Source organism: Macrobrachium rosenbergii, chromosome 59 (assembly GCF_040412425.1).
Source record: "Macrobrachium rosenbergii isolate ZJJX-2024 chromosome 59, ASM4041242v1, whole genome shotgun sequence".
Lineage (NCBI taxonomy): Eukaryota > Metazoa > Arthropoda > Malacostraca > Decapoda > Palaemonidae > Macrobrachium > Macrobrachium rosenbergii.
In genome coordinates, this window is record NC_089799.1 from 6610208 (window position 1) to 6637707 (window position 27500).

Here is a 27500-nt window from a genome sequence, read left to right on the forward strand (position 1 = left end):
ACTCCTTATTCAGCTATTTTACATTTTTCGGGAAGGGCACCTGTGTTATTCACCGAAAGTCCATGAATACATTCAGAAGACTAACAGCTGTTTCTTACGGGTGCGTTCTTTTTGACTCAACGGAAAGAATGCACCCAGCTCGGGCACGAGTTCAACAGGATGACGGAGGAGAACACGTGTGTATCAAGTACATCTGTAAGCGTGCTTACTGTCGCTGTTCTGTCAGTGAGTGTCAGCATTGACGGATGTGTCGAGGGCTATTAAAGAAATACCTTGACTATCTTTCCGTATTTCACTCTCCCGTCAACTGAAGCATGTTACTGTTTTCTGTAATAATTCGTCCAGAGGAGTAAACTGAATAAATCCACGAGGTCACAGAAAAAGATCTTCAAAGAAAATGGAGCCATATTCTCAAGTAAAATCCAGGGAGGAAAACGAAGGAAATACACGTGGGTCCCAAGAAGAGCTTTCAAAGGAAATGAAGCAATATCAAGACCCAAACGGGAAAACTGAGGAAATACTCTTAGGATCTAAGAACTTTGAAAGAAAATGGAGGAATATCTAGCAAGACCCATTAGAGAAAAGAGAGGAAATACATTTAGGTCACCAGAAGAACTTTCAGAGAAAATGGAGCAATATCAAGTAAGACGCTGGTGGGTAAACAAACGAAATTCACAATATAGCGCCGAAGACCGGAGTAATAGGATCGAGTAACACCCAGAGGAGTAAAGAAAGAATATCCACATAAGTTATAAGAATGGAGCAATACTATCAAGTAAGGCTTTGAGAGGAAATTGAGGAAATACACTTGGGTTCCCAGGAAAATTTTCAAAGAAAACGGAGCATTAGTGTCAAGTAAGACCAAATGGGAAATGTGTCCACTTAGATCTCAAGGGTAACCTTCAAAGAAAGTGGAGCAAAAGTATCAAGTAAGATCCAGAGAGGTAAACTGAGATATTGCAGTCAGGTCTCCAGGAGAAATTTCACAGAAAAAGGAGAAATAGTATTAAGCAAGACCAAATTGGAAAGATGTCCACTTAGTTATAATGCCGAGAGTTTGGGCTGAGGAAAACATGTGAAAAAAAAAGAAGTAAAAATAAGCATGGAGTCCCTAATTCAGCAGGGCAGGGAAGGGTAGGAAGGCAGGCATTGCTGCCCCGGTTAGCTTGGCATGACAACAACGCGCGGAATACGCGGTCAGGGCTGAGACGGAACCAGCCAGCCATACCAGACATACCCAAAAGAAAACACTGGCAAACTGACTGTCGTATCGTCTAGAAATGATCAGAACGCCGATATCAAATAAAGGACCACTTATCATCAGTGTTCGTAAGTTCTCTTCATATCGGCAAAACAGTCGTCACAAGTTACGGTCACCACAACAAGTCATGATCGCCACCAACATCATCATTCGAATGTCACGAACTTTCGTTCACGAGTCATGAACTGGTGTCTAGGTTCTTTCATCATAGGTTCTTGTTACATCGACAACCAAAATCAATATCGGTGGCGATAACCGATAGGTTACAAGCGTATAATTGCTTTTAAGTGCATCACACTGATCAGAATGAGCAAGAGGATTGGGGTGAGTGTAGAAAGCAAAAGAGAAAAGTTAGATCATAGAAGTTTTTAATGTTCGTTCATAAATGCAACTCCTTCAGTGGTCAAATGAATTCTCGGACTTGAACAGCTACGATGACGCTGCATGGAGATCGGTGATCAAGAAGCGTATTTGACAGTAGTGACTAAAACGTATTGACAAGTACCTCCACCTGCCTCCTCCCCTCCTCCTTCACTAAAAAAAGTGGGGAGGGAGGTTGAAGTGGGGTTAATGAGTCATGCAAGTGAGTAAATTGATCATTATCACACTGCAATTTTACGCGCAGTACTTCGTGAACATTAAGCTGCTAATGCGCGAAACCACGGCAGACATTCGAAATGTATAAGCGGAGGAATATAGGTTCTTTTCCCTAAATAAAAGAGCATTTAAGTACGGCAGTGAATGATTTTGCAGTGCTAAACGACGTAGCTTTCGTGAACGCCATAAAAAGTACAAATACTAAAGATAATTGTAACAATCTAATAAATGTTAAAAGGAATAAATACGAAATGGCCGGGAATTCCAAAGCTCCCTTTCCTCATCCAGGACTGAAAGAAGATCGGCGGAGAATGGAGAGTTGAAATGAATATCTACCGAACCCGGAAGGATTTAGGAGAGCTAAGTAGGACTCTCGGAAAACAAGATGACGGAACGAGAAGACTCCTTCGAGCAATAGGAGTGGGCGGGATCTACGTACCAAATAATTACAGATTGTATTTCAGAGATATGACGCTGGTTATGCGGCAATAAACACAGCGTAAATTTCATACTGGGACGCGTTCCAAGGAGAAAACACTGATTGCGACGCGTATCAGAGATCTCACGTAAGCACTCAAAACCAGAGCTTGGCTCAGAAAATATAAAAAGGAAGATAATGGTCGCATATATCTCTCTCACCCTCCCACATAAAATTCTCTCTCTCTCTCTCTCTCTCTCTCTCTCTCTCTCTCTCTCTCTCTCTCTCTCTCTCTCTGTGTGTGTGTGTGTGTGTGTGTGTTTGCTTTTTTCTTGCGTTATATTCTCAAGAATTTCACCTTCATGTAATTTGCTTAGAGAAAGAAAGACTCTCTCTCTCTCTCTCTCTCTCTCTCTCTCTCTCTCTCTCTCTCTGTGTGTGTATGTGTGTGTGCTTTTTTTCCTGTATTACTTTCTTAAGAATTTCACCTTCTTGTTATTTGGTTAGAGAAGGAAAGACACCTCTCTCTCCCTCTCTCTCTGTGTGTGTGTGTGTGTGTGTGTGCTTTTTTCGTGCACTATATTCTCAAGAATTTCACCTTCATGTTATTTTCTTAGAGACGGAAAGACTCTCTCTCTCTCTCTCTCTCTCTCTCTCTCTCTCTCTCTCTCTCTCTCTCTCTCTCTCTGTGTGTGTGTGTGTGTGTGTGTGTGTATGTGTGTGTGCTTTTTTTCTGCATTACTTTCTTAAGAATTTCACCTTCTTGTTATTTGGTTAGAGAAGGAAAGACACCTCTCTCTCTCTCTCTCTCTCTCTCTCTCTCTCTCTCTCTCTCTCTCTCTCTCTATGTATGTATATGTGTGTGTGCTTTTTTCTTGTATTATATTCTTAAGAATTTCATCTTCATGTTATTTGCTTAGAGAAGGAAAGACTTAGTTAAATAAATTTCTGTCGCCTCTCAAAGAGAATGCTTAAGATCACGGGCTCAAGTTGTCGTCAGAAAATAAACATTTGCCTGTGCTTTGAGTCTCATTTTATTCTTTATTTCTCAACTAAGTCAGTAATGCTCACTTGCCAGTAAAGAAACGACAATCCACTTTAATAATACAGAGCCAATCGTCTATATATCACATTTCGCTTATCTTAACATAGACCTGAGTACTTTAGACCTATTTTGTATCTTGTAGAAACAAAATTTATACCTTTCTGTCTACAGAGGTCTATTTTGTATGTTGTAGAAATAAATTTGAAACCTCTCTGGCTACAGAGGTCTATTTTGTATTCTGTAGAAATAAATTTTAAACCTCTCTGACTACAGAGGTCTATTTTGTATTCTGTAGAAACAAAATTTAAACCTCTCTGGCTACAGAGGTCTATTTTGTATTCTATAGAAATAAATTTTAAACCTCGCTAGCTACAGAGATCTATTTTGTGTTCTACAGAACCAAATTTTAAACCTTTCTGGCTACAGAACTCCTGAATACCATAGACAGTTAATTATCATAGAATGATAATTATAGTCCTTTTTTCGGTGACAGTAAATATCCCTAAACAATATCATTGTAACCAATGGTGGGTGTTGAGCAACACGAGCAACCAATCACGATTAGCTTCAGCGGTATTGGCTGCTGATTTTTACCGTCAGCTCAATATATATATATATATATATATATATATATATATATATATATATATATATATATATATATATATATATATATAACTTGATATTACTAGTATTTGTATATGTGAACTGAAATTAAATCATAACTAGATGTTACATTTCCAGCTTGGATTACTTTAAATTGTTAAACACAGTAAAAAGTATTCAGGAATTGTGCAAGTTATTTTAACATTCATGTCGTGTTTTTGTACATATTCTAAGAAATTAGATAAAACTACATGTGTCCAGTGGAAGAATATTTCTAAGAGACCTTTCAATTTTATGACTGTCTGCAAAGAAATGATCACATTGTTATACAAACAGCAACCAGGTGTTATACTCTAACCAGTTGAAAATATTGATGTACCTGAAGCAACCTCAGAGATTTATGTTCATCAAGTGTACTATAGCAACTTACAAAGGTAACTTCATATAAGTATTATAAAATCCTGTAGAGAAGTACAAGCGATGTTTTAAATATATTCCGTGAGTGTTATGCTGAAACCGATTTCAGATTACACTAAAAGATACTCAAAGCTTACTATACAAATATGCCTTAAGTGTCGTGCTTCGGGAAATTTTCTTCACAAAGTACTAAGAGATTTGTGCCGCAAGTAATCCCGTATTCTGCGTAGGCGATGGAGAAGTAAAGGAGCACCCAAGGTACTTTATCGGAAAAACGATTGTGAGAGAGAGAGAGAGAGAGAGAGAGAGAGAGAGAGAGAGAGAGAGAGAGAGAGAATTTGCCGTCCTTGACCTTCTCCGCTCAGCGAGGAGGCACTGTCATACGACTTCTCGTACCTTATATAAACAGAATTACGTCCCTGGAAATGAATGCTGCTTTACTAGAAGCCGTTTCTTTAGTCAGCGCAAATACAAATCTACTGCGCTGACACCTCGTCTATAGAATCAAGGACGATCTTGCGAGCCTTTACAACTGTAGACGTCGTTTTTGACGTTCTCATTTGGAAAGCTTTCCATCTTTTACGATGCCAGAATGTTAGGAATGCGTATATATCATCAGTCTCTCAGATACATGTTAATATGGCAGCGTGACGCAGTCACTTTCTTTTTTCTTTTATTTTCAAGAATTTGTCTTGACACCACGGTCATATGCAAAAGCGTAATCCTTACTGGATGAGGAACGTCAAAAGGAAATTCTTGTCGATTTCCCATTAAAAAAAAAAAAAACATGCCTCTGACTATCTATATTGAGATTTTCAGATGCTTTTCTATATTATAGTATTGTCTATATCCAGTTTTATTTCATATTGCACAAGTAATTTTACCTGTCTTTTTCCTTATTTATATCTGCTTCCGTAACATTTCACAGAAACAGAACGGAAACAGTCATGTAAATAGTTTCTGGAAATAAATTTGCTAGCACCGTACATGGAAACAGTCGTATAAACAGTTTTTGAAAATAAATTTGTTTGTAACATGAATGGAAATAGTCGTATAAACAGTTTTTGGAAATAAACTTGTTTGTAACGTGAATGGAAACCGTCGTATAAACAGTTTTTAGAAATAAATTTGTTTGTAGCGTGAATGGAAGCAGTCGTATAAACAGTTTCTGGAAATATATTTGTAACGTGAATGGAAACAGTCGTATAAACAGTTTCTGGAAGTAAATTTGCCAGTAACGTGAATGGAAACAGTCGTATAAACAGTTTTTGGAAACGAATTTGCCAGTAACACGAACCGCCCGAGAATAATTGATCATCCGTGTATGAGAACTGCCGCACCTGCCTGTATAAATTTGTAGATTAAGGGCTACAAACGGAAGAGACGAATCCCGTGACCCACTTTAGCACCATACGTAATGCTCATGCTGTCCACGCACCCCCTTCCCCTCCCCCCACCGTTTGTAGGTCGCCCGATCCATAAATCGTTATTAGAAGCCTGGGTTAACATGTCAACTGCCGAGCCTCGTTCCTCCTTGAGTCCTGATTCCTTCACCTACAGGGATTGTCTCGGGAGATAGAAGATATTTCTTTCGTTGTTGGTAAATTGCTTGAAGGAGGACAATTTATTTATACAGTGGTTCTTTGGAGCCAGTTATTATTATTATTATTATTATTATTATTATTATTATTATTATTATTATTATTATTATTATATTTCAGTAGATGAAACGTATTCACAAGGAATAAACACGCCAAATGCGCCACTAGCCTGAAATTCAAGCTTCCAAAGAATGTTGGTTTCAGACTCCGACCGGAGACCCCACACTGCAGTAGTAACTGATCATATACAGAGCCAGTGATTTTTCATCGCCCTGGGGGAGACGCGAACCGGCGACATCTGAGTGGCGTTCACGACACTAACCACTACACCAGTTGGCCAGCTAAAACTAGATTCAAGTGCGGTTCGATTCGAAATTGTTTTGAGGCGATGATGAAGCATAAGGAATCGAAACAAGAGTAATGATTGTTTTGTAAAATGATTAATATTAATGGAAGTTATTTGAAATAACTAATAACAATAAATGTTACTCAAAATAAGTACCACAACGATAATGATTACTATGAAATCGATTTTCAGACCTGGTTATGGAAAAGCATCTAAAAGGAATATTTGAAACTATAAACAGTATGGGGGTGGGGATGGGGGTGGCGGGGTCGGTGTGTCAGCCTTAACCCTCTCCCCCGCTGATGTTAACAGCGCGAGTTCTCGTGAAGAGGCCATAGAGACGAAAACGGTCTGGATTATACCCTTGTCTTTCATGTTCACCCATCTAAATTCTGACCAGACTTAACTTTGCCATACTAGAATTGAAATATTAGCAATATAGATGACAATGTTCTTGCCTATGCCCCTCTTTATCAAGATTTTACGATGTTACATATTATTTCATATTAAACAAATATTATATATCTATTTACTTATTTCTATCTGTTTCCCTAACATCTCAGGAGAAACAGAAAGGAAACAGTCGCATCAAAAGTTTTCGACCGTCCACGGGGAGCAGCCAGCATTACCCGCATAGTAGTTGTTCGCTCTTTCTTACTTGGCGTTGCTGATGCTCTCGGCTTTCACTGCCCAGTGTAAGATATCGAGAGGTTCTTTAGTAACACAATAGCGTAGCCACCGCCACCGCCACCATCAGTGCAGACCAAAATAGAATAACGAAATGTTAGGTTGGATTCCCGTAGAGTTTTTCTCTCTCCTGCTTCGACCTCACGATGTGGTGGGGAAGATTGGTTTCGTGTTACTATTGGTACAGTTTGCTAGCTGATTCGGGAATTGAAGACGTCTGTTGATAGAACGAAAAAAAAAATTACGCAACATGAAAACTGAAAAAAAATAAAAAATTATTATTACACATACAGAAAAATTGCAAACATTTTTGCCTTACCTAAAGTACCAATTAATTTTATAGCACAAACAAATATGTGTCACTCAAAAAACAAGATACCATGATGATGTCTCGTTAGATGTGGTAGTATTATCAGATATTAAATAGGAGCTGGACAGCCAAAATTATGTTATTTTATCATAATTCTTCTTAAAACGTATGACTGACGAATTCCATTATGTTTTCCGTAAGCATTATTAACACAAATATCGACTCCCTTTATCTTTCAGTAAATCATCGTTCCTGAAGAAGAACTTTCATTCATTCCGGGTAGTGTTTGTGTGTGTGTGTGTGTGTGTCTTTACCCCTGCTCTTAGCAGCCAGTATTTGTGTACTTTATTGCAAAAAGAAGTCACGTTTGTTCTTGAAGTTAATGAAATGCAAGGGCAGAACGTAATGGACCTCAAATATATATACAGTATATATATATATATATATATATATATATATATATATATATATATATATATATATATATATATATATATATATATATATATATATATATATATATATATATATATATATATATATATGCAGACTGGCCTTGCATAGTGGCTTTATTAGGCTTTTGTTTTATTTGAGTAACGTATCACTCATATTTCGTTTTAAAGCTCCTGCGTCATCTCCGTTTTTCTTTAATACCTGTGCTAACCATTCACTATTATCTGAGATAATCTCTCCATGATGTCTGTGCTCGTGACAAGATAGAAATATTAGTTCTGGATGATTATTAGATTCAGAGTTCTTGTGGGAAATTACGTAGGTTTGCCATGCCACTTAACTTTAAAAATAGAGGATAAGTACAGCTGAATATTTACAAGTTGTATTTTGAATTCGCGTTAAAATGATCATCACAGTGGAATCCACATTCAGCAGCAGATGCAGCGGACGGAAGCAAGAGCATTACACGACATTAAATAATCAGATTCATTTGACAATAAAATGATCGAGTTCAACAACAGCTTGTTGACGAGTTAGAGATCGATTCCCCCTCCCCCGCCCTTCCCTCCCCTCTCCCCGTCTACTGCTAGAATCCGGGAACTGTTAAACAGAGTTAAAGCAGCTAACTCAGTCACGATGCCAAATAACAAAGTCTTTGTGAGGTCCTTCCTACACCCCGCGCCTTTTCCCCCAGGGCAACCCCCCTCCATCTTCCCATTACCCAACCCCCCCCTCTTCCTCCCCCAACCACAATTATAATTTCCCTGTCAGATGCAGGAGACGAAAGGCAATACAGAGTAAATTTAAAGTTTTCCCAGCAAGCATAGATGTCACAGGGAAAAGCCATTACTGAAGATTCATGCATGCACCGCTGGAAATTTCTCGACGAGGCTCTCCTCCCTCCCCTGTTCGGAATCTTGTTTATAGTTTGGGATGCCCCCGACGTCCCAGATTCCCCACGGAAAGGGATTGGGGAACCGATGACCAGAGAGAGAGAGAGTATGCGCTCAGTAGCATTCTGTTCCAGCGTGGAATCTCGTGAAATGGACTTCTCTCTGGAAATATTTCATGCTTTAGATTGTATTCAGAAATATTTTTACAGACGTTTACGTACAGACATTGCAAAATTGAGCATGTTCCTAAAATGAACAAAATTGTAGTCCAGGAGATTGTTATTCATTTTTTGCTTATCTCGCTTTGAAAATACATATTTTAAAGGGGGCCATTGTCGAGGTTTGTCCTGCTTGGGCTAACTGTGTGAGGACAAGAAAGGAAATCCGTGTAATACGAATCTCATATATTAAGGACATACTGATTCAAATACTGTATTCCGGGAAATTATTATGAATTTTTTATCTCGCTTTGAAAATACCTATTTTAAAGGGGTACTTTGTAAAAAAAAAAAACAAGCTCTTTAACAGTGACCTATACGGAATACAATCTCCCTTCTAGGAGCAGGGGAGATTTCGTGTTAGTCTTTCGACAGAAGAGACACCCTTTACATTAAAGAGATATCAGCATCAGCCCGCGTCGCAAATAATAATAGTGATCAAATGGGGGAACAAAGTGGATCTGTTTGTTTCCGTTAGATTAAGCTTTCTTTCCATCATCGCCCCCCCCCCTCTTTTTTTTGTAGGACATATCCGCTACCTCAGATCTTCCTCGCGAGCGTTGATCGATATAGCGAATATGGCTGACTGACCAATGTGAGAGCGAAGAAATTATGACAATCGCAGTTCAGCTTTATCCGAACATGCGTTTCATGTCTAGATACAGCAGCAACACAAAGCCGCTTGCATAGAGAGAGAGAGAGAGAGAGAGAGAGAGAGAGAGAGAGAGAGAGAGAGAGAGAGAGAGCTACCTCTGTATGCTGCCTCCTTTGGCGTTACTGGTTGACATTCTTATCTCTAGACGGTTCCTTGGTATTTCGGGAATTCCGTAAAACGTTTTGTGTCGTGGAAGAGATTCCTTGGATGTTTTCATCAAGTTCACGCTCTAAAAAAAAATGCAATGTTAAACAGTTAAAAGGAATAAAATTCTTAAACAATCAGTTAAAGTTGGCCTTTGTATAAACGTCAAATTTTTTAAGGATCAGGCATAGTAATTTAACAATTTTTTTAATGTGCAGACCACACCAATTTGTGATATATGTCAGACGCAAGTATGTATTTTCATGGAATGCCGAAGAAACTCATATTTTAAAAACCACGCAACGAAAGAAATTTTAGTTGAAAGTGAAAAATTTTCTCTAGAAGCAATTTTAAGATTTTTACAACACTGCAAACCCGCAAATAAAATGTTACACATAACGTTACTAACTAATCCTTTGGTCCAGCTCTAGAAGAGTTCTTTTAACTCAGTGGGCTGGTAAAACTACTCAAAAAAAAAAACTCATACGCTTTTGATTATCCCCTGGGACTTTATCCACAATGAAAATCTCACCTTCTATGCGACATCTTCCTTGCACTGAAGGCGCCTTGTTTCAGCCAGTCGATCGAGGTTTGTCCTGCTTGGACTAACTGCGTGAAGACAAGAAAGGAAATCCGTGTAATACGAATCTCAGAAATTAAGGACACACTGATTCAAATATTAATGTTAGAGATTAGCTCAGCTATTATGGAAAGATTATCAGAAATATTACGGAAATAGATCAGATACTATGTAAAGAGTTGCCTAGATATTTGGAGAGAATTATCTGAGATATTAGGGAAAGATTACTTCAGATGTAAGCCGAATTCTAGCTGAGACATTAAATCAGCTATTACGTAACGATTAGCCTATAAAATATAGCACGGAAAGGTTGGCTTTGGCATTAACGAAAGTCTAATTGAGACATCATGTAAAGGTTATCTCAGCTCAGGTATTAAGAAACTATTATCTCACCTATTAGGCAAATATCATCTCGACTCAAAGGCAAATATTATCTTAGCTATTAGGCAGATATTATCTTAGCTATTAGGCAAATATTACCTCACCTATTAGGAGCTATTAGGCAAATATTACCTCACCTATTAGGAAAATATTATCTCAGCTATTAGGCAAATATTATCTCTGCAGTTAGGCAAATATCATCTCAACTATTAGCCAAATATTATTTCAGTTATTAGGCAAATATTATCTCACCTGTTAGGCAAATATTACCTCAGCTATCAGGAAAATATTATCTCAGCTATCAGGCAAATATTATCTCAGCTATCAGGAAAATATCTCAACTATCAGGCAAATATTATCTCAGCTATCAGGAAAATATTACGTCAGCTATCAGGAAAATAGTATCACAGCTATCAGGCAAATATTATCTCGGCTATCAGGAAAATATTATCTCAGCTATCTGGTAAATATTATCTCAGCTATCAGGAAAATGTTATCTCAGCTATTAGGCAAATATTATCTCAGCTATCAGGAAGATATTATCTCACCTATTAGGAAGATATTACCTCAGCTATTTGGCAAAGACTGACTCAGATATTAAGGGGAAAGTATCACAGCTGTCACTTTGGAAATATTAGCTCTACGCTTATGGAACGAGCATCTAAATTGAAAGGAACATTTAACTCGTATATTATGGAATGATAAGCTCAGATATGGGGAAGAATTAAGTCAGATGTTAGGGAATATTAGCTTAGATATTATTAAAACATTAGATCTGATATTAGGGCAAGATTGGCTTAGATGGAAGATCAAGATTAGCTCAGCCATAATAATAAAGACTAGCACAGATATTACGGAAGATTAGCCCAGATAATAGGGAATGATTACCACAGTTATTAGGGAGGGAACACACCAGTATTATGGAAAAATTAGATCAGATATTAGGGAACATATTTCAGCTACTATGGAAAGATTTGTTCAGATATTAGGGAGGGACCAGCTCAGTTATTCAGACTTTTCAATAAAGATTTGTTACGCAGATATATTCATAGTGCTACTTCGAGATTTTCCTCCTGTTACACCTTTCAGACCTTTACTGTCAATTTCCGTTTCAGCGCTGAATGGCCTCATAGGTCCCAGTGCTTGGCCTTCTGCCTAAATTCTATATTTAACTTAATTCAATTCAATTCGATACCTTTCTGATTCATTGTCCATTTACTTACATATTCCAGAGATTTGCATATTCTAAATGTCCTTGGACTACTTCATTTAGTTTTTGAGGACCCTCTTTACTTTTTTTTTTTTTAACCCAGCACAACATGAGAAATCATCACCATTTCCTTGAGGCCTTGTTCAGTATCAGAGCCAGTCACCTTCTGCCCCTTTGTCTTTCCTTTTCTAATATCTAACGACTCGATCCGATCTCCATTCTGGGAACAAGACACCACCACCTTCCTAGACAGACCTACAGTACGTCGGAATTCGTCCTATATTCGTCAAATAAAGGGGAAAACATGTAAAAAATGCTCCGAAGTTTCCTCGGCGCAATCGAGTTTTCTGTACAGCCGCGACAGCATATAATCAAGGCCACCGAAAATAGATCTATCTCTCGGTGGTCTCAGTATAATGGTGTATGAACCGCGGCCCATGAAACTTTAGCCACGGCCCGGTTGGTGGCCCATCCTATATTGTTGCCAGAAGCACGATTATGGCTAATTTTAACCTTGAATAAAATCAAAACTACTGAGGCTAGAGGGCTGCAATTTGGTATGTTTGATGATTGGAGGGTGGATGATCAACATACCAATTTGCCACACTCTAGCCTCAGTAGTTTTTAAGATCTGAGGGCGGACAGAAAAAGCACGGACAGAATAAAGTGCGGACGGTCAGACAAAGCCAGCACAATAGTTTTCTTTTCAGAAAACTAAAATCCTTCTATCAAACTACACAAACATGAATATTCTGATATTTGAAGAGAAATACCGCACGCGCGTACTCGTATACCAGAAGCTATCAGAATATGACAAATGATATTTGCATGGGCGGTTTTTCACTATACCTGACGTCACATGAGGTCACAAGGATGAATGTAGGTCACAGAAAGCGACATGTTCATGTTACGTGTTCCATAGTTATACGTTATTTATTATATTTATTCAGTTTCATGTTTCAGTTGCTTGTCATCCATTATGCAGTCCATTTAGATGAAATTATGAAATGACATGTCGCCAGTTCTATTTTTTATTTTTTTTAATATTGGTTTGTTCCAAGCGAATTAATGGTCTTTACCCATATTGATAATAAGTCACAGATCAATATTTCTTTCCTTTTTTTAATACAGAAGTAGAAACGCTGAGATTTTTTCCCACGACAGAACATTACCAGAAAGTTTCTTATACTGTAGTCGATAGAATGATAGAAGATGTGATACGGTTCACTGATCGTTTTTTGATATACATGTACTAACTTATTTACACGATTGAGAAACTTAGCACATATTTTATTGATCGAATTAGGAAAGTCTAACGGAAAGCTACCCTGAGGTACTGTATACCTTCGCTTGCCTCAAAGCCATTCTTATGTATCTTTATTTGTGAGCTTGCTTCTGACAGCGCTTCAGGACAGTGCTACTCTGGCTTGAATATTGAAGCTACTTATCTGGTCGATAAGCTGGCTTACTGTATTATTTATTTCATTACGGGAGTTATTTTTTCCCCTTGAGACTTAAGCTAAAAGATCTGTTGAGCGTAGTACTGCGTGGTGTAGAACAAAACCCGAAAGTTTCAAAACATGAGAATTTATTCCCATCTAACTTAGTAAGCGCATCATCAAATGAAGGAAATGGCTTTGCGCTCTTAAATTCACGGCTTTCATTTATTCCTGCGACGAGCTAATCGTCATTAAACCCTGTCACATTGCTTCATAAATCATTTTGCTGTTTTTTTCCCTCAACACTGGTAAGTTTGATATGGGTCACTTGTCTGATCGAGTAGCTTTTCACAATTACACTTTAGTAGCTTATGACCCGAACTTGCATCTAAAACCTCCCTGTGGCTCCATTCCTCATCATTCCGTTCGTTACCCTGAAAGCCAACATCATTTCTCTTTAGCTCCTCTCTGTTACGAAGGACTTTCGGTCCTTACTCAATTACGCCCTTAATGAACTGGACTTCAACCTACCCGCCCGTGGCTGAGGACACTATATCAGGAAAAAAAGACATCTGGTCAGTTGATTATATATATATATATATATATATATATATATATATATATATATATATATATATATATATATATATATATATATATATATATATGTATTTTACATACATATTTTTGTATGTGTATGTGTATATGTGTATATATATATATATATATATATATATATATATATATATATATACAGAAGATGGAAATAAAAATGCACTGAATACATTCCCCCTTACACACACTCTCTCTCTCTCTCTCTCTCTCTCTCTCTCTCTCTCTCTCTCTCTCTCTCTCTCTCTCTGTTTCTATCCACCTTTTTAATAATTCCTGAAGAGGTTCCCTTTTCCTGTCTTCTAACTGTAATGGTAACACGAATATTGAAACTATACTTGGACACATCAACCACCTCTTGTGGACATATTTAACGTTTGGAATAGAAACTTATTCGTCAGGTATTTAGAATTTTGACCAAATTGTAGCCAGACAACCTGCTGTATCCACTGACTGAATTATCGCAAAAAGTCGCATTTTGCTCCGCGTAGAAAGGCAACGGAAAGGAACGGCATTTAAATTGAGTTAACAGGATCTTGTTAGGGTAAATTTCAGTGACTTTAAACAATACTTTATTGGCTAGATATTAGAAAGTAATCTTTGATGACTTCGCTTAACTTCAAATTCCGCAAGTAACAGTACTTCAGAATAGATTTCAAAAAGAAGCAAAATTAGCTCTAACAAGTAATCAAGTTTAATGGGATGCCACGAATGATTGGAAAGGCTTCATTTATATCTTCTTTGGAACAAGGTTGATTGATGATTTTCGTCCCATTCTTTCAGAAACATGTATTTGCCATTATGCCCATAAATCACTTTTAAAGCAGATAACAATCTACTTTATCTGTACGTTGTACTAGTTGTTGTACAGTCTGATAAAAGTATAGTCAATCTGTTACATGAACTGACACTAAACCAACCAGGTTCTAAAAAAAAAAAAATAGTGATGTGGGATATTGAAGGAATGATCATGACCCAGAATTCACGAAGAATTTCTAAAAACCTGTTGTTATGAGAATGAGGGCACTTTGGAAGTTCAAGTTCACGGTTGAGGCTTTTTCTCTTGAACGGCACTTCAGTTGCTCGTGTGTTGTTCTCCGAGTTTTTTTTTTTCTGATATTTCCTGAATGAGTAAATGATCGCATATTGCATTTCCTAAGTAAAGAAATGTAATATATTTTTATTTCCAGTTCCCAAGAAGCCACGGAGCTACGATAAAAAAATAGAGGTAAAAATATCTTACCACAGAATTTACTTTTGACAAATTTCAAGTTTTTCCCGCTCTGTTTACTTAAGGTAATCAAAAGCCCCCGGAACGAACAAACAAAAGGAGAGAGAGAGAGAGAGAGAGAGAGAGAGAGAGAGAGAGAGAGAGAGAGATAATCTGAGGAAGTAATCTCCCTCTCCCTTCATTACAGGCTTTATCGATTTGCGTACCTGTTTTCTAATTTACCTGTAATTCTGTAATTTACCCTGCCTCTGAAGAGAGTAATTATCTTTAAGCCTAAAAGTGAGGCAGAGAATTTGAACAGACAGGAGACAGAGTGACTGGGGTGAAGGGAGTGGGGGGGAAGCTGTCTGTTACAGACTCTGTTTTTATTTTTACTTATCCTGAATGAAAATGTTTTTTTTTTTATTTAACGTAGATAAAAAAATTATTTATTTTTACTTAATACAAAATTATTTAAAACACCCTAACAGATGAACGAAGGAGTCCAAAATAAAGGAGAGAGAGAGAGAGAGAGAGAGAGAGAGAGAGAGAGAGAGAGAGAGAGAACGGACGTCAGAATCATGCAAAATCTCCAGTTAAAACTCAATTGAATTATGTGGCTGCTTACTGTTTTACATGTTGATTAACAACCGAACGATAGTATTCCAAACCCTAGTTTTAATGTATATTTAAAAATGTGTATGTATATGTATGACCCGGGTCTAAATTTTTTTTTGTATCCTTTTTGTAGTACAACCAAAATTTTTCCTCCCTTTTGAAATATATCCAAAATTTCTAACTTTGTCTTTTCTATTTTTTAGGTGGGATTCAATCAGATTTTGCCTCCTTTACACTGCAAGATTTTTTCATGTATTTGAAGCCACTGTATTATCTAAGATCTTATTTTTGTAACCTTATCTTTAAGCTTTATTGGATGTGGTCCTTTTTTTCCTTGCATTTGGAATTTTTGAAATTTTATATACCTCCTGAATGACATGATTCTCATAACTTTTAAGATATTGCTCTAATTTTTTTTCTCTAAAGATTATAACTCACGTCTTTTTCTTAAGAATGTTTTTAATCCAATTCTATTTACCCTTTAGAATAAGTAGACAATCTGCTTCATATCTCACGAATTTGACCTCAAGCTCTTCCATTCAGGAATATTTGATATGACCTCGAAGTGTAGCCCCAAAAAATGACAAAATTTCCCCCATGTTCTGTCAAACTTGAAGCTGATTTATGCACAGAATAAGTTGTATTTCGATTAAACTTTTCAGCTGAATTTGGGAATAATTTGCAGTTCAAGATTATGCAAACTTCTGCCTTGAATCATTCATCATCTAGCACTGATGATGCTGCAAGTTCGACAGTCTGTGTGTATACTCTGTAAGGCTCTATATTTTAATGGCTGGATTAGAAATCATCTTCAGTATTTGGATGAATCTCTTTCATTTACACCTTTTTTCCTCCTCTGAAAACATGATTCGTAGACATTAGCACACAAACATATACATCCCCATAAATGTGTGTTTGTATGTGCGTGTGTATTTACACAAACCTGTGTGTATATGAGTTTCACAAACTGCATGGTGGCAGAGTAGTTATAGTCTCTCTGAAGGCTTCTACCAGGCGTGTAGAAATTTAATACTGGACTAATATGAAGTTGGTCCTCGACCTCATTAGCATATTTTTGTTGCATCGGTTATTAAATATACTTTAATTCAAGATCGCTTGTAATTTCGGTGTATTTTTTTTCTTATCAGAGAAAACCGAACGCATATTTTCCTGTCGGGGGAATCTCACTACATTTTTTTCCAGAGGAATTTCAAAAAGGAATTCTCTCTCTCTCTCTCTCTCTCTCTCTCTCTCTCTCTCTCTCTCTCTCTCTCTCTCTCTCTCTGAACTTCCGGTTAAGATCTGATATCGCGTCCTGTTACGTGTTGTTGGTTACGAGTTTTTTGTTCCAATTCTGCTTATTCTTCTTGTATTTAAGACTTGGAAGGCAGCAGTTCCTTTAAAAAAAAAAGGATACTCTTCGTATTTGTAATATTTTCTTCTTTTTAGAGTTTTCTTTAGTATATCCAGGTACCATAGCCATGCAGGTAACTCAGCAGTTTTGTAATGTTTCTCAATTTTTCTCAATCCTCTAAAAAAAAAAATCTGAAATATTAGGGGCTGCACCCATCAACAGCTTTGCTCTCATGCTCTGATTTTAAGTAAATTTTGTTGTGCAAAATACCAGGTTCATAAGACGAAAGAATGCTTGCCTCATTAGTCAGAATTCATTAGATGCTTATAAGATGCTTGAGCCTACAGAGCTTTCTCGTGGTACATTGGTAACACACTGACATTTAAGAATGACAATCTCGTGATGGTAAGTTAAAGAATGAGTTTGGAAGTACAGGAGCATTGCTCATTGTGGCTTCTGAAGAACGCTGCGCCCATTTCAGAAGGAAATAGTTTATCAGCATTTTTTTATTCATATTTTTTTTAATCTTTTATTTATCTTAATCATAGAGGTTATGCTTTGACTTGAATGGTCGAAATGGTCGCCAGTCTTCGAAATCTCATTTTATTTGTACTTAATTGTTTTTGGTTATCTTTTGTCGCATTAAAAGTTCTTTCTTTTAACAAAAAGTTATTTCGAGTCGTCTGCTAAAGTATTAAATTTTCTGTGAGATGTTATACCCCATGTTTATCCAGTTGGCAAAAATAATTGATGAGATAAAGGTGACCATCGGGATTGCATCGCTGGAACGAATGGATATTACTTGATAGTACTCAGATAAAGACATTTATTGTCATCAGATTAAAATAAATGCTGGGAAAAGTCCCCAAAATCAGTTTATGAAAGGTGATAGGATAATCAGAGGTCCAGAGGTTTTTTTTTATCCTTTTTCGAAAAAACTCTGCCACCAATTTTGAATGTAATATGTACAAATATGATTAGTAGAGGCCAGTATGTACAGTATTCCTCTGTGTATATGTTTGGGCGAAAGTCCACTGGTTTGAGTGTAATCAAAAGCCCGTTTTTGCTTTTTGGGAATTTACACTGTTTATGCATATACACAAGACATTCACGAAGAATGACTTGAAATCCTGCTCACACTTCACAACAGGACGCAGACTTCTGTCTAAGAACCCTCAATCGCATCGGGTAGATAGATCCTCCTATATTTGAATGTGCATATGTAGATGTATACTATTATGCGTAATCAATAACTCAGCCCATCTTCTAGTAAGAACTAGAAGCCATAGAAACAACCCCACATTTTCCCGTAAGTGTATTTTCAATCTTGAATGCCCAGTTGTAACTGTAATCCAACATTAAATGTATCTAGATGATCTGATTTCAGCCTTCCCCATCCCCCATCCCCATAGGAGTAGAGTATGAGTAGTTTTATTTTAATTCTCTTTTGATGAATGTGAAAAGTATTTTCAACATGAAAAACACTCCCCATGAAATGAACGTGAGTTTGTTAGAGCGTGTGTCATGAAGCTGAACAAGTCAAGGTTTGTGTCAATTCCTTCCAATTATCTGTTCTTTGTCTGCCTCTGTACGAGTAAAGATTTTTGGCCACTTTTTTTTTCCTTTTACCCAAGAGCGCTTCTTCGTCTTATCATGAGAGTCCATACTGTAGAGTAATGGCATGCACTACATCACCCATCATGTATAAACACAGAAAGTAGAACTTGACTCTACCACTAAACTCTAAAGGTGTTCATTTTTATCCTCATCTATGATACAGTAGAGCTTTGTTTTCTTTTTTATTCATTCATTTGTATTTTTTTTTTTTTGACTAAACAGAAGCCGCCACTTTCATCCAGCTATATTTTTTTATTATAGTGAAGGTGAATGAACGGTTTCAAGTAGCCTACGAGTCTCGCTTCTCGCTGGGACCAAAGGGAAGCTTCTTGTCCCCCTGTACAGAAAAAAAGAGAAAACCCTCGACTTCTTTTCACAATTTTTTTTATTTTATTTTATCTCTACTTTTTTGATGTAATGCAGGAAGCTGATCTTGAATTTCTACATATTTCAGGACTCGAGGAAGAACCTGGTAAAGTCCCCATTCTGCATGTCAATGCATATTTAGGTGTTAGTGCATAATAATAATAAAAAAAAGAGAATTGAAAGTGATCTTATGCATATGAAAGCATATCATGGCATCCTGTTCTGCATGGCTTTACCAGTGTTAATATGACATGCCCCAACCCCTTCTCTCTCTAATCTCGAAGTTCTTCTTGATTTCTTCCGTTCGTGTGACTTCTTTTGTTTGTCCTTTTCTTTATTAGGGGTGGGTGTAGGGGGGTGTGTGGGATATCTATCTGTCTTGTGAGGGCGGGGTAAGGACCACCATTACTTACGTAACAAACATTTCATTTAAAATTAAATGAAAAATATATATATATATTTTTTTTTTTTGGATGAATTGTGTCTTAGTGAGTGGAGGAGGAATGAGAGACTGGATGTCACAAATAACTTCAAAAAAGAGAATCCGTGTGGGAGGAAGGCTTGTCACATTATTTTTTTATTCCAAACAATATAATATTATCATTATTATTATTATTATTATTATTATTATTATTATTATTATTATTATTATTATTATTATTATTATTATTATTCTTGTTATTCTGTGCTTTTGTCCATTGCATGGATGTGCGTGGCAGTACATTTATCTGTTTTTGTACCTCTCTGTCCTTACTCTCGATGTGTATATGTCCGCTTCTGTGTGGATTATTTGCATCCATCTCTTAGTCTTGTTTTAGAGGGTCGGGTTGAAAGCTCTCTTTGTTCGTCTGTAAGAAATCAGTTTAATCTCGTGATAATCCATGAAATTTATTCTGTTATCACATCGGGTGAATGTTATGATGCCCGAAAATAAATAGACAAATTTAGGATATATTAGTCAAGTAGATGGCAAAATACAGCTGTGGGTTTGCACCTTGAAATATATAGCCAATAGAGAAATCGAAAAATTCATACTGACAATTAGGAACTACCGAGCAATTTCGGTATTTATATACCATTTGCTTTTCTTATTCAAAACTGAGACCAGATTAAATATTTTATCCATTGAGAGGACTTATTACGAACGTGTTTGCAATGAACTGTTATATATGTTTTCGACACATACGTAAAGACAGTTTTATTTATAATCATATCTTTATAAAGTGAGACGTTGTTTCCTGAGTTTGCGCATGTGTATATATATATATATATATATATATATATATATATATATATATATATATATATATATATATATATATATATATTTATTCAGTAGATGAACCTATTGATATTAAACAAGCCCGCCAAATGGGCCAATGACTTGAAATTCAAGCTTCCAAAGAATGTTGGTAACTGTGTAGTTGGAAAATCTACTTAAGACTTCATGTTTTTCCATGGAAAACTATAGCATGATTTTTTCATTTTTCATTTACATATCTATCTATTACAAATTCTCTTTCTCGTTTCTGTTGTGAAATGAGGAGAGCAAAGCAAACCGAAAATAAAACAGGAGGAGAAATAGAGTAAATAGAGTAAGAGAATCAAGTACAAGAAATGACAATGGGAAGTATACTTTCCTTATGGCTACTTGACTATGTGATATTAGCTACCAGATACCATTACCTGAATTCCATTCAAAAGTTTGAAAAATGGCGATCAACTTGTCGAAGAGCTTTACTCTACTGACCCGTTTCAAGGACAGACTTACAATTATGTATGTGCGGTCATAATCTCTTTTTTATACTTAAGCTTGCATTTTTGGTCTAGCTTACAAAGTTTGAAAATTGCAAATGCTGGATATAATATTATTTATATATATATATATATATATATATATATATATATATATATATATATATATATATATATATATATATATATATATATATATATATATACTGTATATATGTATATATATAAACATATATATACACACGCATATATATTTATATATATGTATGTACACATACTTACAGTATATATACATAGACATATATACATATATAAATGTGTATATATATATACAGTATATATATATATATATATATATATATATATATATATATATATATATATATATATTATATATATATTCATGAAGCTACAAATGTCGCTGCAAATGTCACTTAATATCAAATTCACGCTACCTCAGGAATATCTCCGATGGAGAATTATCACCGAAGGGGAATTTATCAATGATAAATGGATTGGTACTGTCGGGTATCACAACCCACTGAGCTCAGTGGTAACGTCGACTGGAGTTGCTGGGTCTGTGCTGTGTCGTGGGATCGCAACCCGACAGTACCAATCCATTTATCACTTGTAAATTCCCCTTTGGTGATAATTCTCCATCGGAGATATTCCTGAGGTAGCGTGAATTTGATATTAGCGACATTGGTGGCTTCATGATTGTATATGAATCACGGTGTGATAAAAAAACTCATATTATATATATGTATATGTATATATATATATATATATATATATATATATATATATATATATATATATATATATATATATATATATATATATATATATATATATATATATATATATATATATATACATACATATATATATATATCTATGTATATATATAATATATATATATATATATATATATATATATATATATATATATATATATATATATATATATATATATTCACATTTATATATGTATATATATGTCTATGTGTATATACTGTTACAGTTACCAACATTCTTTGGAAGCTTGAACTTCAAGTCATTGGCCCATTTGGTGGGCTTGTTCAATATGAATAGGGTTCATCTACTGAATAATAATAATAATAATAATAATAATAATAATAATAATAATAATAATAATAATAATAATAATAGATAGCATGGTCTCTAAAGAAGTGTACAGTATACCATTTTGGGAGGACTGTTTGTTTGCCATGAAATGATAATAATTTGTCAGTTTTGTCCCTCCCGGGTCTAAGGAAGTGATTACAGATGCATTTATGATTTGGAGAATAATTATTTGACTATGTTCATCCTGCCTGTATTGACGGTAAGCCCCACCCAAAAATAAATAGAAAAAAAAAATTGTTTGTAATACCCGATGACAACTGTACTGACTTCAAAGAGATGGTGACACGTTACAGAAAAAAAAAATCTTTCCACGAGTTCACACAAGCCTTATCGATCCCTACAGTGAATAGAGGATGGTGATCATTACCATCATAATAGGCAGGAGTATTAAAAAAAATAAAGTAAAGAAAAAAGTTTCCAAACTCCAAAGGAATCTGATAAAACGCTGCTGATATTTGCATACTGAATCCTTGACTGTGAAATATACTTATCTGAATCATGCAATATATAAATACCCTCCCTTATAATTGTTAAGAATAACTGCATTCAGGCATTCACAAGGATCATTCCTGGGAAGACCGCACTCGTAGAAATATGTACCCGGTGGTTTGTCGACTATTGAGGGTCGCTGCCAGGTTGGGAAGGCTTGTGGACCTCGCAGTCACATCCCGGGAGAATTGATGGGAACGTGAATGATAACTCTCGCTGGCGGGAAGATAACACTCTCTGATGGAAAGATGACACCTATCAGAAAGATAGCACCTAGAAGAAATATAACACCCTCTAGCAGAAAGATAACACATGGCTGATGAAAGCTAACACCTTTTAGTGGAAAGATTACACCCTCTAGCAGAAAGATAACATTCTGGTCGAAAAATAACACATTCCTGATGAATGATAACATCTCTTGTTGGAAAGATAACAGACCCTGGAAGAAATATAACACAATCTGGAAGAAATGTATCACATGCTGGGAGAAATGTAACACATTCTTGATGGAAAAATAACACATTTTTTGGTGAAAGATAACACCTCCTTTTGGAAGATAACAACTACTGGTGGAGAGATAACACATTATGGAAGAAAAGTAACACAGCCTGGTAGAAGAATAACACATTTTTGGTGAAAGATAACACATCATTTTGGAAAGATAATAACTACTGGTGAAAAGACAGCACCCTCTGGCAGGAAGATAGCACCATGTGGGTTGAAAGATAACACCTTGTGAGTTGAAAGATAGCACCCTTTGAGTGGAAAAACACCTTCTGCTGGAAAGATAACACATACTCTGGCAGAAAGATAACCCCCATTTGTTGGTAAGATAAGGAAAGATAACTAAAGATAACTAATCTCTTCTTGCGGAAACCTCTGAAGAGAAATAAAGAGAATAAAAAAGAACATACTGCATACGAATTGGGAAAGAATGTTACCATATGCAGGGCTTATAATTATAATGACTACCTCATGGTAAAAAATGAGATAAAAAAGAACAGAATTCTAACCACATGAGATGAAAACATTCCTTTCATTTTAAAATACCTCTAATTTTGGCATCTATTTATTTTGCCGAATTGTGGCAGCTGTTCATGAAAATACAGTAGGAAATTTTTCTCATGAGAGAGTCTGAAAGAGAATAATGATACAGAAATATATTTTTTCGTCCAGTGCCGAGATGAAATGACCAATATTTTATTGGAATTAATTTTATTTAGGGATGCTTTGCCTTCCGTATTTCAGGATCTATTTTGATTTTCTCCGGATCTAGAATAATAAGAGAGAGAGAGAGAGAGAGAGAGAGAGAGAGAGAGAGAGAGAGAGAGAGAGAGAGAGAGAGAGAGAGAGAGAGATTAAAAAATCAAGATAAGATCTGTACAAGATAAAAATTGTTTTGTGATCCATGCAAACGGTCACCAAGTTTAGATTGGGGTGGAAAGCTTTTGTGAAGGTTGTAATATATATATATATATATATATATATATATAATAAAAATAATATAAGATCTGTATAATATAAAAATATATATATATATATATATATATATATATATATATATATATATATATATATATATTCATATATATATATATATATATATATATATATATATATATATATATACACACACATATAAGTATATATATATATATATATATATATATATATATATATATATATATATATATATATATGTGTGTATGTATGTTTGCCTGTGTGCCTGTATATATTCGTAAAACGTAATGTCTATGCAAATGAGAGGACAATTTGCCTGACATTACCAGAATTGGTTTTAACAGTCCTTTCCTTTTAAACAATGACAGACCTGTCATTTAAGCAAATAAAAAAATCATGCACTCGCAAAGCACAATATTGGAGTGAAAACTTATAACAATAACCTTGGAAGTTTTATAACACGCCCTGGATGAGTCGATGACTGACTGACAGGATTAAACGCCTAAAAAATTAAAAGCTTGAAAAACTCTTTCAACTTTTGCAAAAAAGTCAAATGAGAATTTCTGTCATCGAACAGAAACACACTGTCATGTAACCCAGAGCTTTTTAGTGATTAAGATACCAAGCACGGCTGTATTCTGGTCTGTCTGTTTGTATGTTCGTCGGTATTTTCCCCCTAGCATATATACAGTGTGGTTTCTACCACTAAGTATCAGTTCTTCGTCAATGGCTCTGATATAAAGCCATTTTGCCTTGCGTAGAGATTTCAAAGCAAAGGAAACTGGGGTGATGATGTGTTCTATGCTGTCACTGTGATTATAACAAAAGTCGAAGCCACGGACAGATGCGCAGAAACGGAGGATTTTCGTTCGTTTGCTACTCGAATCGGTAGCAGAAGCTGGCTACGACTTCATGAAGATCTGGATGTCTGTAGGAAAGTATGAGTGGTCATGTATCATATAACAGGTATGACGAAGAAGATAGTAAATCGGTTGATGTTTAGAGAATACTCCTCCATTTTCATGTACATTGAAATTAACACGTCATAAGAGCCATAATATAAATTAGACAGTGATATCATCAAACAGCTAGGAGTGAAGGTGCCTTTCTGTCTGTCTATCCCAGATGCAAAGGTATTATCAGTGTGGGCAACGACGGCGGTTCAGACGGAGTCCTTCTTTTGCCAGATCGATGGCGGATGCGATGAGACTCTGGGGACGTCTCTGGGGAGGGTGGGTTGGGGGGTCCTACCCCTACGCAAGGCTATACTTTCAAGGTCACTCGGTTTGTGAAGCACCACCGTATTGGAAATTCAGACAGAAAAGCCCTCCGGTGCAAATTAGTGCTTTAGAGGGACTCTGGCTAAAAGAATAATTAGTCACTGTCAGCAAATGAACGAAAGTTACTTTGGAAGCTAGTTGACCTGTGGTGACACTGTATACAATTTGATATTTATATGGACACTAATCAAATAATACTTTTATATGTATAAAAGTTAACATATATGGACACTGTAATCAAATAAATGTTTAGAGACATTATAATAAAGCAAACGTTTAGGGACATTATAAATAAAGAAATGTTTAGATATATGGAGTACCACACACGTGGTACTCCATATATCTAAACGTGATATGATTTAGAGCTTCCAAGCAAATTAGCGTTGGGCAAGGTGAATTATAGAAAAAACTTTAAACAAGTAACTAGTGGTCATTTGCACCATAATTATTTTCCTGCTTGCTGTCTTAAATACTCTGATCTCTCTTGAGTTTGAAGTAAGATCTTGTCTTATCTTCAAATTGCTTTTGTCTGTGGGGACAGATTTTGTTTCCTTTTTTCTTCGCCTTTTTAAGTTATGTGAACACCTTTTGGAAAATGTCTATACTGAATAAATCAGGAATCCCTCACGGCATACTCTGTATGTCTAGCATACAGTACATGTTACATTCAGTTATCCGTAGAAATTACATACCAAATGTTTCTCTTGCAGTTACAGAAAACATCTTGAATTTTCAGTTTCATCTTTCACTGTTATTTCTACGATTTCCACAATACATTGGTTAAAACAGGTGAGGTTTTCTTGAAATTATGGCAAAGTCTTTCATTATAGGTTGGATCTCTCTCTCTCTCTCTCTCTCTCTCTCTCTCTCTCTCTCTCTCTCTCTCTCTCTCTCTCTCTCTCTCATAAGAGTTACTCATAATGATTTATTACCCTCTTACACTCGCAATAATCGTTCAACTTGATCGACCTATTTATCCATCTATAACACGCCACCAAGACATACCAGACCTCAACTTGTTCGCTCTCTCTCTCTCTCTCTCTCTCTCTCTCTCTCTCTCTCTCATGCCATCAGAGATGGTCTTGCTCTCACACAAACGATATTACTCAACATATTCTCTCTCTCTCTCTCTCTCTCTCTCTCTCTCTCTCTCTCTCTCTCTCTCTCTCTCTCTCTTTCGCACTATCTATCTATCTATAACACGCCACCAGAGATGGTTTTGCTTTCTCACAATACTACTCAGCTCTCTCTCTCTCTCTCTCTCTCTCTCTCTCTCTCTCTCTCTCTCTCTCTCTCTCACAAACACAAACACAAACACACACACACAACTTTCGCCACTTTCATCACTTCCACAAGCGGGAAAGCTAATGGGAATGTTCCAGACGGATAGTCATGACGATGTCTCTGTAAACACGACGCATAAGTACACGTGTGAACTCTCGAAATTCAAGGAGTCTGCCCCGTGAATCTTTCATGACCCCTGGCTTCACGTGCTAACGATAAAAGGTCAAGCAGTAGTAAAGGTCACGCAGTAGTAGCCTGAAGGCCGAATGCGCGAGTAGCTTTGCTACGCTAAAGTTTCCGGGCTACGGAGAGGCAGAAAGGGACAACTTCCTTCGAAAGATATGATTGAAGCTTCACAGCAACTCTTGCTCGCTCAAGATGGGAGGCAGTTAATGTGCTGTACTGTACTTTCTCTTTCTGAAAGTGCTTGGCTTGTAAACGTCTCCTCATAGTCTTTCATTAACCATCTCTGAAAATAAGAAGCAAAATGTAGTTTCTTTCGGGTGTTTCGTTACCATCTCTTGGAGATACAAAGCGGTGATTTAGTAAAGAAAGCTTTTAATAGTAAAATCTCAAAATATGAACTGGATTGCCCCTAATCATTTCTCTTTTACTGTGCTTACAATTAATCTCCCTTGTTTCCAGATTTCCAGGCCCCCTCCCCCTGTCTTGTACATAGGGCAACTCTCTCTCTCTCTCTCTCTCTCTCTCTCTCTCTCTCTCTCTCTCTCTCTCTCTCTCTCTCTCTCTCTCTCTCTCTATAGTCAGGAATCGTCAGTCCAAAAAAGCAAGGAAAAGTAAAGCTGTTGTTGCGTACATGTGTGTAATCTTTCTAAATAATTTCTTTGGTAAGTAATCTTTCAGTTTTCACAAGTGAAGAAACATGAAACTCCACTTGTCTTTATGCCGTTAGTCATGCTAAACAATTCATGAAATAGAAAGCACTTAAGGGAATGGAACACGGAAACATTATTCATTTTTTAGAAATAATTCACTTCAGAATGAAATAACTTCATAACTACAAATTTTTTCAAGAAGAGCGAA

At 36.2% G+C, this 27500-nt stretch overlaps 1 protein-coding gene across 27 annotated transcripts in view; it reads left to right on the top strand.

Moving 5' to 3' along the window:
- The window catches only part of LOC136837694 (sodium/potassium/calcium exchanger Nckx30C-like), a 537491-nt gene that overhangs the window by 454962 nt on the left and 55029 nt on the right, over positions 1-27500 (top strand). For 12 of the 27 annotated variants that reach the window (XM_067102575.1, XM_067102570.1, XM_067102588.1 and 9 more), the window contains one exon: positions 19127-19144. The exons of the other annotated variants lie outside the window; for them this stretch is intronic. In XM_067102575.1, the coding sequence (XP_066958676.1) occupies positions 19127-19144 (18 nt within the window). The remainder of the gene's footprint in view (positions 1-19126; positions 19145-27500) is intronic. 27 annotated transcript variants of the gene reach the window in all.